We start from the raw sequence: 18,076 nt of genomic DNA, 5'->3' as shown, positions 1-18,076 counted from the left end.
GAAACAGTCCTGTAGCTTTGCATCTGCATCATTGGACAACTTCCGTATTGAGCGTGATATGAAGAATAGCATGAGAGGAGCTATAAAACTACAAATAAAAGTCTCTGCTCCATGGAAAAATCGGTTGAAATCCATGAAGATAGCTGCTTTTCAAAGAAAGTGACAAAGCACACAAACTCATTGCTGTACTGTATGTAAATATATGCATTCTGTGGACATTGTTTCTTGTGTGAAGGATGTATAGCTACTTTCTGCGTGAAAGTATGGAGAAATCAAAGAGAACCAACAATTTATTCATGCTCAATCTTTTATTTCATTCGTGCATCAGCCATGGCAGGGGTCGATTGAACTTAGTTCTCTGCATAATTGCTGTCATCCCACTTTGACCCACATAACCTGAATGTAATGTATAGTAGAGCTGCAGCTCCAGCTCACCTGGTCACAGTCAATAGTTGTGTGCAGAGAAGACCAGTCATGTAAATGTAAGTCACGCATTCATCAGTGAAGAGCCTGGAGAATGTAGGCTACTATACGATACGGTTGGTTTATTGCTAATGTGTGACATAGTGTTCCCATTTTTTTCTCTACAATGGCGAATCACTTGAGAATGTGTATGTATGCATACTGTATGTACTGCATGCATACTGTATGTCAATATGTTTAAAGCTAGAATCCTTAGTTGCTACATCCATTTTGGGATTTATAAATTAATCATATATTCCTATTGATTCTTTAAAAATATAAATAATGAATGCCTCATGAGCTTAGTTCAACTGTCGTACCCCATCAGAACCCAAAATATAAGCTTGTTTTATTCCAATGTTTGTAATCGTGTAAACATATTTAAATAAACAATGTATAGCCTCAAAACATGGTTTAAACATACATTTGATACCATGGATGGTCAGTCCTTACATCCATAGCTCTGTCTATTAATTTGAGGGTGGTTACATTTCTCCAGTCCCATCCCTTAGCGTTTTAGCGAAACAGGGGTGGGGCGAACGCTTTTTTATTGTTTCAATTAAGGATTCTAGCTTTAAGTGCACTTGTCACGTCGTTCGTCGGAAGGAGCGGACCAAAGTGCAGCGTGTGTATCGTTCGTTCCATATATTGTATTGAACTGTGAAACTATGCAAGATACACAAATAAACTAAAGAACAAAAACAACAAACCGTGACAAAGAGGTGCAACATACACTAACTCAAAAACAATCTCCCACAAACCCAGGTGGGAAAAATAGCTACTTAAGTATGATCTCCAATTAGAGACAACGATGACCAGCTGCCTCTAATTGGAGATCATCCCAAAAAACAACAACAACGAAATACAAAAACTAAAACATAACAACATAGAAAATCTAAACTAGAAAAAAACCCTGTCACGCCCTGACCTACTCTACCATAGAAAATAACAGCTTTCTATGGTCAGGACGTGACAGCATTTACGCAATGAAACCTTTTCCATTTGGTTTGGACATTGTTCCCAGCCAGTCACACCAAATCAGAAAGATATTCTGATCTTCACAAATAATTCACACTCCTTGACTTTTTCCACATTTTGTTGTATTATAAAGTGGGATTCAAATGGATTTAATTGTTGTTTTTTGTCAATGATCTACACAAAATACTCTGTAATGTCAAGAAAAATTCTAACATTTGTAAAACAATTTTGAAAAATAAAACACTAATATATCTTGATTACATAAGTGTTCAACCCCCTGAGTGATTGCAGCTGTGAGTTTTTCTGGGTAAGTCTCTAAGAGCTTTGCACACCTGGATTGGACAATAAATATTTGTACATTATTCTTTAAAAAATTCTTCAAGCTCTGTCAAGTTGGTTGTTGATCATTACTAGACAGCCATTTTCAAGTCTGGCCATCGATTTTCAAGCCGAATTAAGTCAAAACTGTAACAAGGCCACACAGGAACATTCATTGTCGTCTTGGTAAGCAACTCCAGTGTATATTTGACCTTGTGTTTTAGGTTTTTGTCCTGCTGAAAGGTGATTTTTTTCTCCCAGTGTCTGTTGAAAAGGAGACTGAACCAGGAACCTCTAGGATTTTGCCTGTGCTTAGCTCTATTCCGTTTCTTCTATCATTTCAAAAAACTAGGAAGGACGTCTGTATTTTTTGAGTGACTGGGTATATTGATACACTATCCAAAGTGTAATTTATAACTTCACCATGCTCAAAGGTATATTCAATGTCTGCTTTTAACATGTTTTACCCATCTACAAATAGGTGCTCTTCTTTGCGAGTCATTGGAAAACCTCCCTGGTCTTTGTGGTTGAATCTGTGTTAGAAATCCACTGCTAGACTGAGGGACCTTACAGATAATTATATGTGTAGAATACAGAGATAAAGTAGTCATTTAAAAATCATGTTATACACTGTTATTCCACACAGAGTGAGTCCATGCAACTTATGTGACATGTTAGTCAAGTGATCTTATGTAGGCTTGCCATAACAAAGGGGTTAAATACTTATTGACTCAAGACATTTCAGCTTTTCATTTGTAATTAATTTATACAAATTGTGAACCATAATTCCACCTTGACATTATGAGTTATTGTGTGTAGGCCAATGACATAACAACTCAAATCAATAAATGTAATTGTGTGGAAAAAGTCAAGGGGTGTGAATACTTTCTGAAAGCGCTGTAAATTCTCCAGTGGAAGGACGCTCTTACCCTTGCTAAGAAGAATTGAGACTGAAATCTACACCAACAATCATTGACTCACTTTTTAATGTGCTCAGCTCTTGGTCCATTGGGTGCAATTCTGCTGAAGCAGGCCTTATCGCTCAAATGCCTTTGCATCAGGAACAACAAATAAGGGGGACCTAAGTGATATTGCACTGTAGAGAAATGTTTCACTCTATACCCTGAAAATGTTGACTACAAACAGTACTGCAATATTGTGATAAGAAAGAACCATCCTAAGGGGATGAGTTTGTGTTTTATTCAGATTCTGACACATCACAGCTTGTATTACACTATCTTCTGACAGAGTCATTTTGTATACCCCATCAACTAATGTATGTGAGATTCTCTATGCGTGAGAGTACCTACGCTATGTGTACAGTTGGTTTCTGACACTATCAGTGCACATGCCCATATGACTAGTCAGAACCCACTATTCTTTGTCTGTCGACACAGAAGCTTCCATATAAATATAATTGAATGGGAATATCTGTTCTAGTAATACTACTTCTATGGAAACTCATCAGATTCTTCATTCCAACTCAGTGCCTTGACTCATTACCTCTGCACTGAGCAGGAGACACTGTGACAGGGATGGCTCTCTCACCACACAGCGCAGAGCACTGTGGAAGCCTTTCAAGTCACGCTGAAACACTCTCCAATATTTATAACCTTTCCATCAATAAAAGATACCCCTTCGGTGAGAGAGAGAGAGAGAGAGAGAGAGAGAGAGAGAGAGAGAGAGAGAGAGAGAGAGAGAGAATTTAGCCAAGCACTGTACTCTACTCTAGGGGTAGGACAAATAGTGTCCAACAGGAGGGTAACCCAGACTAGACCATACCTCATCCTCAATGCCAGCCCACATATGCAGAGGCAGCCTCCGGTAAGAGTCATATAGACCCTTCAGTCATCGGAGAGGTGTGTCAACTGCTAAAGCTGATGTGCAAAGTCCTAGAATAGGTATCAGCCAATGTATTGGACCTTATCAGAAAACATTCAATCTAAACATGGTTGGGCATGGTTGGTGCGCTGTTGGGCGTGGTTGGTGCGCTTAGTCTAAATATTGTGCGGATGTATCAACCACACACATAATACAACACACATACCATACTCTATTTCCTCAGTCACATCAACCACACACATAATACAAATCAAATCAAAATCAAATCAAATTTATTTTTATATAGCCCTTCGTACATCAGCTGATATTCTCAAAGTGCTGTACAGAAACCCAGCCTAAAACCCCAAACAGCAAGCAAAGCATGTGAAAGAAGCACGGTGGCTAGGAAAAACTCCCTAGGAAAAACTCCCTAGAAAGGCCAAAAACCTAGGAAGAAACCTAGAGAGGAACCAGGCTATGAGGGGTGGCCAGTCCTCTTCTGGCTGTGCAGGGTGGATATTATAACAGAACATGGTCAAAATGTTAAAATGTTAAAATGTTCATAAATGACCAGCATGGTCAAATAATAATAATCATAGTAGTTGTCGAGGGTGCAACAAGCACGTCCGGTGAACAGGTCAGGGTTCCATAGCCGCAGGCAGGACAGTTGAAACTGGAGCAGCAGCACGGCCAGGTGGACTGGGGACAGCAAGGAGTCATCATACCAGGTAGTCCTGAGGCATGGTCCTAGGGCTCAGGTCCTCCGAGAGAAAGACAGAAAGAGAGAAAGAGAGAATTAGAGAGAGCATATTTAAATACACACAGGACACCGGATAAGACAAGAGAAATACTCCAGATGTAACAGACTGACCCTAGCCCCCGACACATAAACTACTGCAGCATAAATACTGGAGGCTGAGACAGGAGGGATCAGAAGACACTGTGGCCCCATCCGATGATACCCCGGACAGGGCCAAACAGGCAGGATATAACCCCACCCACTTTGCCAAAGCACAGCCCCCACACCACTAGAGGGATGTCTCCAACCACCAACTTACCGTCCCTAAGACAAGGCCGAGTATAGCCCACAACGATCTCCGCCATGGCACAACCCAAGGGGGGGGCGCCAACCCAGACAGGAAGACCACGTCAGTGACTCAACCCACTCAAGTGACGCACCCCTCCCATGGACGGCATGTAAGAACACCAGTAGGCCAGTGACTCAGCCTCTGTAAAAGGGTTAGAGGCAGAGAATCCCAGTGGAAAGAGGGGAACCGGCAAGGCAGAGACAGCAAGGGCGGTTCGTTGCTCCAGCCTTTCCGTTCACCTTCACACTCCTGGGCCAGACTATACTTAATCATAGGACCTACTGAAGAGATAAGTCTTCAGTAAAGACTTAAAGGTTGAGACTGAGTCTGCGTCTCTCACATTGGTAGGCAGACCATTCCATAAAAATGGAGCTCTATAGGAGAAAGCCCTACCTCCAGCCGTTTGCTTAGAAATTCTAGGGACAATTAGGAGGCCTGCGTCTTGTGACCGTAGCGTACGTGTAGGTATGTACGGCAGGACCAAATCGGAAAGATAGGTAGGAGCAAGCCCATGTAATGCTTTGTAGGTTAGCAGTAAAACCTTGAAATCAGCCCTTGCCTTAACAGGAAGCCAGTGTAGGGAGGCTAACACTGGAGTAATATGATCACATTTTTTGGTTCTAGTCAGGATTCTAGCAGCCGTATTTAGCACTAACTGAAGTTTATTTAGTGCTTTATCCGGTAGCCGGAAAGTAGAGCATTGCAGTAGTCCAGCCTAGAAGTAACAAAAGCATGGATTAATTTTTCTGCGTCATTTTTGGACAGAAAATTTCTGATTTTTGCAATGTTACGTAGATGGAAAAAAGCTGTCCTTGAAACAGTCTTGATATGTTCTTCAAAAGAGAGATCAGGGTCCAGAGTAACGCCGAGGTCCTTCACAGTTTTATTTGAGACGACTGTACAACCATCCAGATTAATTGTCAGATTCAACAGAAGATCTCTTTGTTTCTTGGGACCTAGAACAAGCATCTCTGTTTTGTCCGAGTTTAAAAGTAGAAAGTTTGCAGCCATCCACTTCTTTATGTCTGAAACACAGGCTTCTAGCGAGGGCAATTTTGGGGCTTCACCATGTTTCATTGAAATGTACAGCTGTGTGTCGTCTGCATAGCAGTGAAATTTAACATTATGTTTTCGAATGACATCCCCAAGAGGTAAAATATATAGTGAAAACAATAGTGGTCCTAAAACGGAACCTTGAGGAACACCGAAATTTACAATTGATTTGTCAGAGGACAAACCATTCACAGAGACAAACTGATATCTTTCCGACAGATAAGATCTAAACCAGGCCAGAACTTGTCCATGTAGACCAATTTGGGTTTCCAATCTCTCCAAAAGAATGTGGTGATCGATGGTATCAAAAGCGGCACTAAGATCTAGGAGCACGAGGACAGATGCAGAGCCTCGGTCTGACGTCATTAAAAGGTCATTTACCACCTTCACAAGTGCAGTCTCAGTGCTATGATGGGGTCTAAAACCAGACTGAAGCGTTTCGTATACATTGTTTGTCTTCAGGAAGGCAGTCAGTTGCTGTGCAACAGCTTTTTCTAAAATTTTGGAGAGGAATGGAAGATTCGATATAGGCCGATAGTTTTTTATAATTTCTGGATCAAGATTCGGCTTTTTCAAGAGAGGCTTTATTACTGCCACTTTTAGTGAGCTTGGTACACATCCGGTGGATAGAGAGCCGTTTATTATGTTCAACATAGGAGGGCCAAGCACAGGAAGCAGCTCTTTCAGTAGTTTAGTTGGAATAGGGTCCAGTATGCAGCTTGAGGGTTTGGAGGCCATGATTATTTTCATCATTGCGTCAAGAGATATAGTACTAAAACACTTTAGTATCTCCCTTGATCCTAGGTCCTGGCAGAGTTGTGCAGACTCAGGACAATGGAGCTTTGGAGGAATACCCAGATTTAAAGAGGAGTCTGTAATTTGCTTTCTAATGATCATGATCTTTTCCTCAAAGAAGTTCATAAATTTATTACTGCTGAAGTGAAAGCCATCCTCCATTTGCGAAGGCTGCTTTTTAGTTAGCTTTGCGACAGTATCAAAAAGAAATTTCGGATTGTTCTTATTTTCCTCAATTAAGTTGGAAAAATAGGATGATCGAGCAGCAGTAAGGGCTCTTCGATACTGCACGGTACTGTCTTTCCAAGCTAGTCGGAAGACTTCCAGTTTGGTGTGGCGCCATTTCCGTTCCAATTTTCTGGAAGCTTGCTTCAGAGCTCGTGTATTTTCTGTATACCAGGGAGCTAGTTTCTTATGACAGATGTTTTTAGTTTTTAGGGGTGCAACTGCATCTAGGGTATTGCGCACACAACACACATACCACACTCTATTTCCTCAGTCACATCAACCACACACATAATACAACACACATACCATACTCTATTTCCTCAGTCACATCAACTGCTGGAAAAAACATACGTTTGGATGTTCCTCTTCTATATTTGCTTGTGTATTAATTTCCTATGTACTTTACTATAACCAAATAATATATAGATATACTGTATATATTTATAAACTCAGCAAAAAAAGAAACGTCCCTTTTTCAGGACCCTGTCTTTCAAAGATCATTCGTAAAAATATAAATAACTTCACAGATCTTCATTGTAAAGGGATAAGCACTGTTTCCCATGCTTGTTCAATGAACCATAAACAATTCATGAACATGCACCTGTGGAACGGTTGTTAAGATACTAACAGCTTACAGACGGTAGGCAATTAAGGTCCCAGTTATGACAACTTAGGACACTAAAGAGGCCTTTCTACTGACTCAGAAAAACACCAAAAGAAAGATGCCCAGGGTCCCTGCTCATCTGCAATGTCCGTACTGTGAGACGCATAAGACAGCGCTACAGGGAGACAGGACGGACAGCTGATCATCCTCGCAGTGGCAGACCACGTGTAACAACACCTGCACAGGATCGGTACATCTGAACATCACACCTGCGGGACAGGTACAGGATGGCAACAACAACTGCCCGAGTTACACTAGGAACGCACAATCCATCCATCAGTGCTCAGACTGTCCGCAATGGGCTGAGAGAGGCTGGACTGAGGGCTTGTAGGCCTGTTGTAAGGCAGGTCCTCACCAGACATCACCGGCAACAACGTCGCCTATGGGCACAAACCCACCGTTGCTGGACCAGACAGGACTGGCAAAAAGTGCTCTTCACTGACGAGTCGCGGTTTTGTCTCACCGTGGGTGATGGTCGGATTCGCTTTTATCGTCAAAGGAATGAGCGTTACACTGAGGCCTGTACTCTGGAGCGGGAACGATTTGGAGGTGGAGGGTCCGTCATGGTCTGGGGCGATGTGTCACAGCATCATCGGACTGAGCTTGTTGTTATTGCAGGCAATCTCAACACTGTGCATTACAGGGAAAACATCCTCCTCCCTCATGTGGTACCCTTCCTGCAGGCTCATCCTGACATGACCCTCCAGCATGACAATGCCACTAGCCATACAGCTCGTTTGTTGCGTGATTTCCTGCAAGACAGGAATGTCAGTGTTCTGCCATGGCCAGCGAAGAGCCCGGATCTCAATCCCATTGAGCACGTCTGGGACCTGTTGGATTGGAGGGTGAGGGCTAGGGCTAGGGCCATTCCCCCCAGAAATGTCCGGGAACTTGCAGGTGCCTTGGTGGAAGATTGGGGTAACATCTCACAGCAAGAACTGGCAAATCTGGTGCAGTCCATGAGGAGGAGATGCACTGCAGTACTTAATGCAGCTGGTGGCCACACCAGATACTGACTGTTAATTTTGTTCGGGGGGGGGGGGTTAGTCACATGTCTGTGGAACTTGTTCAGTTTATGTCTCAGTTGTTGAATCTTGTTATGTTCATACAAATATTTACAAATGTTAAGTTTGCTGAAAATAAACGCAGTTGACAGTGAGAGGACGTTTCTTTTTTTTGCTGAGTTTGTGAAATGAGATCATTAACGTTTAGTAGTTCTTGGTATATCCAGGGCTTGTACTCCTGTACCTTACGTCTTAAGACCAAAACCCAGATTTTCTTAAAAACACCAAAAGTCAAGACATAATAATACTTCTATAAACATGGTGTCGTGGTAACATAGATCCTCAATGTCCTTCAGGCTATAGGGACATTCTACACCCATCATTAAAATGTAAATCACTGCAGGGACTCGGGACGAACGATCATATGCAGTGGCGATTTTAGCATGTAAATCTTGGTGGGGCAAACAAAAAAAAAGTGGGATGCATGCCAGCAAAGCCACAACACAACACTAAACAATATATTAATTGCACTATAACGGTGACAAACGGTGCCCACAAACTGTTAGGGCCTTCATAAAGCTGTCCCAACAACAGAGTCCCTACACCTTACCACTGCTAAACCTGGCTTTCAGCAGAGCCTTGTCTGGCAGCGAAACAGTTCATTCAGCCTCATTTACTGCCTTTAAAAAACACATAGCTTATATGGCAGACTTGGGGCATACAAACAGGCAATGAGAACTCTTACAATATTCAATGATTAAAAAAAGGTTCTAGGCTATTTGTGAACCACGAAGTTAGAACAGTAGGCGAAATGAAGTGGTGAAAATATACCAAATTATTAGGGTGAGGCACATTGAACGCCGTTTGGGTCTTTGTGTGTCAAAAAAGATACACGTCAAATAACACAATTCTATTATAGAATGTTGTGTGTGTTGAATTTGCACGTGCAAGCCAAGCACCACAACTACTAACGTTATGTGTTTATAATACCGCGTTGGTGAAAATAGACTACATTATTAGGGTGAGGCACATGGGCTACTAACAGCTTACTACACAACATACACTTAATATTACTTTCTTAGCTACAGTACACATATCTCCCTTGCATATTACATCATTTATGCAGCAGCATACAAGACATTTTTGGACTCACCTTGTGAAGGTGGCACAGCGGTCCTTTGTGGGCAAATGTTGTCATCAAACTTTGTCATCAAAGTCTGGCATTCTCTGGATTCATGGTGGTAACTCGGAGAAAAAAAACACAGCCACTCCACTGAATAACAGGCTAATGTTAGTGGTTTCTTTGCAACGCTTGTAGTTAGCCACTGATTCCTTCCAAACGACTCATTGTTGAATTTGCAATTTCCAACTTGTTGTGTAATCTTTGTATACAATGGTCGATGAGCACCGATACGTTTTATCTATAATTTCTCTTCATATGACAAGGATTAAAAAGGATTTGCCAGTAGATTGTCGACTTGATGACAATTGATGATGGCTGCTAGCTAAGACTTTGAAAGTAAGATGTGACAGTCCAATCAAAGCTATGGTAGCTATAACGTGATTTGATGTCATTCTATCTGTGGCCAATGACCTTGAGCCTTATCGGATGGGCTCTTCTAATATAACTCTATGGCAGAACCCAAGGGGCTAAAAGTTTCGAGCTCTAACCTTAGATTTGTGGATGACGTACTGTCCCATGAGTGACGGAAAACTGAGCCAATCATAATAGAAAACTGAGCCAATCAGGTGCAACGCTTTGTATTTTCCACTGGCTAGCCCCACCACCACAGAAAGCACTGAGCTAGGCTGAAACACCTGCATTTTGGAGCTGCCTTACTCAAGAAAGCAAAAAAGAGACCATGTTTGTATGCGGCCTTATTATCTCAACGACTTTTTTTGCAAACTGATAAGTGACACATATTAACGCCAAAATAACAAGCAAAACAGGCAAGCCCCAAAAAAAGTAATTTGGGGGATTTTAATGGTAGAAAAGGTTCTGAACCTGAATGTGTAGTAGACCCTGAGGGTAATAGACATATATTTGACATATACCCGAGTCCCATCACTAGTAATAGAAATAGCTCTGACCAGGTAGCGAACAGAAATGTAAAGGAGTTAGTGCATCTCTGTTGAGCCTTAGGCCTGTGTTTTTTTAATGGTAGGATTAGATGGGATTCTAACTTACTGCTCAACTCTTGGGACTAGTGTTGTTGACTATGCAATCTCAGACTTGGATCCCTCTATTAGTGCATTCGCTGTCAGACCACAGACACCATTGTCTGACCGCTGCCAGATTGTCTTTTTGAAAAGACTTCGCCACCCAAAGACCACACAAACAGAGCCCTGTACACTGCTTCATCTAAATAAAACATACAGATGGGCCGCTGACAGCGCAACACACTTCAACACAGCAATGCACTGCCCAGAAATTACAACGTGTATAAATGATTTCCTTTCAAGTGCATTCAGCCCAAACCTCCCTGACATAAATTTGGCTGTGAATAAATTAAATGAGATCTATCATAAAGCACCCACAAAAGAAAATGTATAAAAAACTGTTCTAATTGGAAACCTCAAAAAGAGAAATGGTTTGATGCTGAATGTAATCTCATAAGGAACAAATTGAGATCTTTATCAAATAGAAAACATCCCTAACTACAGGTTAGAGACGTTCGGTAAGAATATTGTGTCACATTGAAAGAATACAAACATAACCTAAGCTGGAAGAAACAGAAACATTATGACAACACTCTGAAAGAGATTGAAGACTCCATTGATGGAAACCTGTTCTGGGAGAAATGAAATAGTCTAAATGAACAACAGAGGAATGACCTAGACATTCAAAATGGACAACAGAGGAATGACCTAGACATTCAAAATGGACAACAGAGGAATGACCTAGACATTCAAAATGGACAACAGAGGAATGACCTAGACATTCAAAATGGACAACAGAGGAATGACCTAGACATTCAAAATGGACAACAGAGGAATGACCTAGACATTCAAAATGGACAACAGAGGAATGACCTAGACATTCAAAATGGACAACAGAGGAATGACCTAGACATTCAAAATGGCAGCATTGTAAAAGATCATTTTGAAAGTCTTGATGGAATAATACCATCTGAAGACCTTTAAACCCCCAAAATATGCAAGAAAAACTCAGCTCCCTAGAACACACATTTTAAAACAACAAGAACCCAATTGACTACCAAATGACACGATTGAAGAAAATCCAAGCATGTGGCCCTGACAGCATCAGGAATGAAATGCTTAAACACAGTCCTCCTGAGCTGTAGACTGACAGTGGAGAGACCTTAGACAGGGGGACTAAATCTGGTGCTTGGTTGGGAAGTAAGTAATTGTCACACACACACACGCGCACAAGCACAGTCACTCACATCACACACAGTAGAAACACAGTCACTCACATCACACACAGTACAAACACGCACACCTCTCTCTCTCTCAGTCCGCCACCAGCAGTAAGCCTCCACAGCTCTGGCATGTAATCGATTCTGTGACGATCAGTGTGTGACGGCCTTGACACAACTCTCTTGTCCTCCCCGCTGACATGTGCCGTCAGTCAGGTCGCCCCCCTCTTGTCATCTCTGTCACAGGCAGGCCAGGGTCATTACAGGGTTGACAGCAGCAGTGTCTCCTCACCTGTCTGCCTGCCTACCTGTCTGTCTGTCTGCCTGTCTGTGCGTGTCGTTAAGTTGCTCAGAGCAGAGAGTAAAGTTTAAGCCCCAGATTTGAGCTTAGTTAGTGATTGCCAAAGAGGGTAAGCTGAATGACAGGTGTAGAAGTGGTGGAAGTCCTGAGTCAACACTGACATTGAGGAAGGGGGCTGGTGGTGTGTGTGTGTGTGTGTGTGTGTGTGTGTGTGTGTGTGTGTGTGTGTGTGTGTGTGTGTGTGTGTGTGTGTGTGTGTGTGTGTGTGTGTGTGTGTGTGTGTGTGTGTGTGTGTGTGTGTGTGTGTGTGTGTGTGCGTGTGTGAGAGAGAGAGAGAGACAGGGGGTTATCGGGGTACATCAGGTGCAAGCTTTACAAACTTAACACCTTATATTCCTTAGACAGCCAACACAGGGGCTATTGACAATTTAACATATTATATTCCTTAGACAGCCAACACAGGGGCCATTGACAACTTAACATATTATATTCCTTAGACAGCCAACACAGGGGCCATTGACAACTTAACACATTATATTCCTTAGACAGCCAACACAGGGGCCATTGACAGAAGCATTACTTATTGTTAATGTATGCCTTTGTAGACATTCTTCATTCTCTTTTATAATGCTTCATTATATCCCCTCATACAATGGATAGTCTTTGTGATTTGCCTTTCTTGGGCCAAGCTCACCCAGATATATTGTTCCTTGCAAGTGTGCAAAAAGTGGGTGACCTCTTGAGAGCGGTGAGAGATTCTTGATGGCTCTTTTGACACGGCAGCAGTCGGAAAGCAGTAACCTTCAGTGTCAAGATGATCCCAGGGCTGCCGCTGTGAAGCCATCTGGATCCCCCATTACCCCTGGCACATTCACATTAGCAAGCCTCCTGTGTGTGTGTGTGTGTGTGTGTGTGTGTGTGTGTGTGTGTGTGTGTGTGTGTGTGTGTGTGTGTGTGTGTGTGTGTGTGTGTGTGTGTGTGTGTGTGTGTGTGTGTGTGTGTGTGTGTGTGCGTGTGTTCTAGTAAGGAGTAAGCAAGGTTGTCATTGTTATGTAGAGGATCAGTCACCCCCCATGGAGCGGCCCAACAGCCCTGCATGTATTCAGTTTTGTTTCCTTGTAGCCGTCTAGTGCTATTGAGCGATAACACATAAGATATTGAGAACTGGCACTGTGTCATTATACTGTAAATTCTAGATGCAACATTACATGAAGGTATGTAAAAAATAGCACTGTAGTTACTGTAGTTCTCACTAGCAACATCTCTAATGACCATGTGATGTCTTGAACATCTGCTGTGACTAATTATGTTTTCTGATGTTTTCCTCCATCTCTTGGGTGTCTACTTCCCTCCCCCCAAAATATGTATTATTCTATGACTGATTTATAATCACAATCTGAAAGACATTTATAATTGTTCTGTGCATCCCTTAACTGTTTTGTTTGAGGCTGATTTTAAGTTCTTCTCTAACAAATCAGTTTTGTGATGACAAAGCCGTTTTTGACATCCCGATTCCCCTGTCCTGTAACGATTTCTGTCCTATTATGCATGGTCACGTTTCTCAGTCGGAAAAATATCACTTGGCAAGGCTGCACTGGGAAGAGAGAATTTGTTCTCAGTAACTCAACAGTAATACAATAGGTGAAAGTGTTGATAAAACGTGATAGGTGGCCGGTAATCTAAGCGTCGCCAAGGTAACATGAGCATCACTCTTTATTTCTCTCTTTCTATCACACACACACACACACACACACACACACACCGCACACAAAGTCACACAACCACACACACACACCTGGCCTCTCTATCAAAAACCTAATCTTGTGATAAAATGGAGTCTTGTCCTATAGCCCCATCTGTAATAGACACCATCTCTCCTCTAGGCTCTTTCTTGATACCAATTTCAGCTCGCCTGGAGAAACTTGTTACAAGCAAAATACTTTTTGTAATACGTAATGTAGGATTCTATCAATCTCTCTCTCTCTCTCTCTCTCTCTCTCTCTCTCTCTCTCTCTCTCTCTCTCTCTCTCTCTAGGTGCGAAGTTCATGGTTGCTCCAAGGTGGCCAATTCAAAAGGTAAGATTACTTGATCTGATCAGATGCCTGCTTACATTCAGCTCTGAGCTCCCTCAAAATAATGTAAGGACGCCATCTTGTGGATTATTGAGGAACAAGCACTATCTCCATCTTGTGTAAAGTTGAGCTTCTGTTAACAATTGTTCCATGTGACACAGGATCAGCCCTCAGACAGTGCAGTCGTTGAGGGCATCAACCTAGGTGGAGGTTTCCATGGAGCTCCAGGGGAAGAGATATCCTCTAACCCCAGTCTCCCTAGTCCTAGCCCCAGGCAGCCCCCTTCCTTACAGTGGCTGCCCCACCCATCCACCTCAACCTCCGGAGACCAACAGGCCGAGAGCTCCAGGCCACCGGTCACCAAACGCCACAGGAAGCTGCTGTTAAAGAGCGGTTCTGTAATTCCTAGTGGTGCCCCCCCTGGTGAGGAGGGCCGTCAGTTACAGGGCATGGCTCATACCCAAGTGTCCCGCCACCACCTGCTGAGGGAGGTCTGCACCAAATACCAGCCGGGCGTCACCGAGCACCCCGTCTCCCGCCGGCAGGTGTCCCGCGTCTACGTGGAGGATAGGTGTTGTAACTTTAGTGGTTATTTTCATTGAGCATTATCGTCAGATATTATTTACAGTACATGTAAATACATTACATGATTTACATGTATAATTGTATTTCATTAGTGCTCATTAGTGCTTCATGTTCAGGGCTGATCTAGAGGTCCCCCTGTCCATGTAATTTTATTCATTGTGATCTAAAAGTCCTAACTGATCCTAAATCAGGACTCCCACTCTGAGATGTTAGATACATACAGCCCCAGATAACTATTCATATATTTCTGTTGTATTGGTTAATTAATAATAGGTCAGGCCTGCTGTACTGTGAGGTGCCCAAAGCTGGCTGCTCCAACTGGAAGCGGGTGCTGATGGTCCTGGGAGGCAGTGCCACCTCCACGCACGGCATCGCCCATGACGACGCCCACTATGCCAACCAACTCCGTCGACTGGACGCCTACAGCCAGGCGGGCGTGGCCGAGCGCCTCCGCTCCTACACCAAGGTCCTCTTTGTACGGGAGCCTTTTGAGAGGCTGGTGTCGGCCTTCCGTGACAAGTTCGAGAGCCCCAACTCGTACTACCATCCGGTGTTTGGCCGGCCCATCATCTCCCGGTACCGGGCCAACGCCTCGCTCTCTGCCCTAAGGACCGGCGCCGGGGTCACCTTCAGGGAGTTTGTCCAGTACCTGTTGGATGTGAGGCGACCCGTGGGCATGGACATCCACTGGACGCCGGTCAGCCAACTCTGCAGCCCCTGCCTGCTGCACTACGACTTCATCGGGAAATTCGAGAGCCTGAAGGAGGAGGCCAACTTCCTGCTACGGAGAATCGGGGCACCTAGCAACCTCACTTTCCCTGACTTTAAAGACAGGAACCCCAAAGCAGAAAGGACTTCCTCCACCATTACCCAGAGATACTTTGAACAGTTGAACGCCACGGAGAGACAGAGGGCCTATGACTTTTATTACATGGATTATCTGATGTTTAAATACCCCAAACCCTATAAAGACCTGTACTGAAGTAGTGGCTGGATTGACATGTTTAGATTATTCATTTAAGATTATAAATATGAACACTACAGAAGAGATTATTATTACATTTACATTTTACATTACATTATCCTGTGGGACTTGAATAAGCACTACAGACACATTGATGTAAAGTATTCTACGTGTCTTATTTACATCTGGTTACAATTATGATTTGATGTGATTACTTTGAGCATAGGTTGTACAGCTTTTTGTCATAACACTTTGTATAGTGTGCAAACTGATGTACTTTCTTTGTCAAATGCACTTTTATTGATTGGCAGACATAGCCTACATACAATATCCTCTCAACAATCAACGAGATATTGCTCTCAATCAACAGCATAATGACTTCTATGAAGTGACCTATACTCTGAGTGAAGATTTTATTATCATCTGTTCATTTTCTTCTGTTTTTCAGCCTTGTTATATGAAGGTATATTTGTCATTTTGGGTCATCGTCAATCATGTGACTATTAAAAGGGAAAACGTGTCTTGTTATTCTGCAGACTTTTTATAAAAAGAAGGAAAAGAGAGCCTAGCTATACTCTCCCAAAGCAAAGACTAATGTTTGCGGATACTGTAGCAGATTTCACAGTTACTGAAATCCTACATTGCCTACTGATGTGTACCATGTGTCTTAGACCATTTTAATATCATTCAATTTGATTTCAAAACCACATTTGCTCTTGAGGTATTTGTTTTCTATTTTACATACAGAACATACAATAAACTTGTTACAGTACGTACCTCAAGGCGGAAGGTAGACTAGCGGTTAAGAGCGTTGGGCCAGTAACTGAAAGGTCACTGGTGCAAATCCCGAGCCAATTAGGTGAAAAATCTGCCGATGTGCCCTTGAGCAGGACACGTAACACTAATCGCTCCTGTAAGTCGCTCTGGATAAGAGCATCTGCTAAATGAAAACAAACTAAGGGACAGGAAAACACATTAAAAAAGGGACAGGAAAAATATATCAATGTCAGTTGGTAGCTCAGTTGGTAGAGAATGGCGCTGCCAGGGTTGTGGGTTCGATTCCCACAGGGGACCAGTACGAAAAAAGTATCCAATGTATGCACTCACTAATGTAAGTCACTCTGGATAAGTGTCTGCTAAATTACTCAAATGTAAAATATTGCCTTTCAGATACAACTGTGGGTTCATGATCTTTGATTCTGTAATGTACAATAGGGTTTCTGGGTAATTGTATGGGCCTCATGTTACAATACTAATGATTACACTGTAAAGAGTCAATGTATTGTTTTACATGTCTGTGCAGAAGTGTTCTATCTACAAAGACGATTTCAATCCCCTAGCCTTAACACTGCCAATTTTGCTAATTTTGTTAATTTTCATTTGTTTGGGTTTTCAAGCACCATTACCATTAATAAATGTTTTATCAAGCCTTTACTAATTAAACTAAAACATTTCTCTGTTGTTTTTCCACATCTGGTTTTAGGAAAAGTGACCAAAATGTATTACAAAGAACCCTTTTGGAACCCTTTTTTCTAAGAGTGTAGAACAATAGATATTAAATGGGAAATGTTTTACGTTGTTCAAGCTAAAAATAATTTCCTAACAGACACAATAAAGTCATAATCAAGCATTCTCATCAGTGCATCATGTCACCATCAGGTTTGAGAAGCATATATACATCCCTCTCCTAGAACAGCCAGCAATGTCCCAGATGTTCCGGCTGCACCTGGGCAACACGCGTCACAGCATCAGTGACGCAGACCTGTGTAAGCTCGCCAAAAAGACAGAAAGCTACTCTGGGGCCGATATCAGCGTCATTGTATGAGATGCCCTCATGCAGCCTGTCAGGAAACTGCAGTCAGCCACACACTTCAAAAAGGTCATTTATACACACAATAGTAACTCTATTGCAGTCGACTCTTGCATACAACACTAAAGGTGCATCTCTTTCTCAACCTTTAACGATATTTAAGATAGTGTGTTGTTGTAATGGTACTCTAGGTGCAAGGTCCATCCAGTGCCAACAGTCAATTGATGGTGGATGACCTTCTGACCCCGTGCTCGCCTGGGGACCCGGGAGCCATAGAATTGACCTGGATAGATGTACCTAGCGACAAAATTCTGGAGCCCATCGTCTGCATGGTAAGAAACACACATTGTCAAAGACTCCAGCCACCCTAGTCTTAGACTGGTCTCTCTGCTACCGCACGCCAAGTGGTACTGGAACGCCAAGTCTAGGTCCAAAAGGCTTCTCAACAGCTTCTACCCCCAAGCCATAAGACTCCTGAATAGCTAATCAAATGGCTATTTGCATTGCCCCCCCCCCCCTTACGCTGCTGCTATTCTCTGTTTGTTATCTATG

General features: G+C 42.7%; 1 protein-coding gene across 1 annotated transcript in view; it reads left to right on the top strand.

The window, feature by feature from the left end:
• Positions 1-17,578, top strand: part of LOC106561536 (carbohydrate sulfotransferase 8) — a 122,328-nt gene extending 104,750 nt beyond the window's left edge. The window contains exons 3-5 of the mRNA XM_014125604.2: positions 14,128-14,168; positions 14,327-14,736; positions 15,024-17,578. Of these exons, the coding sequence (XP_013981079.1) occupies positions 14,128-14,168; positions 14,327-14,736; positions 15,024-15,732 (1,160 nt within the window). The 3' untranslated portion in view covers positions 15,733-17,578. The remainder of the gene's footprint in view (positions 1-14,127; positions 14,169-14,326; positions 14,737-15,023) is intronic.
• Positions 17,579-18,076: the final 498 nt, after the last annotated feature.

This window comes from Salmo salar, chromosome ssa10, assembly GCF_905237065.1.
Source record: "Salmo salar chromosome ssa10, Ssal_v3.1, whole genome shotgun sequence".
NCBI lineage: Eukaryota > Metazoa > Chordata > Actinopteri > Salmoniformes > Salmonidae > Salmo > Salmo salar.
The sequence above is the reverse complement of the archived record's forward strand: the minus strand, read 5'-3'. Positions and strand labels throughout refer to the sequence as shown.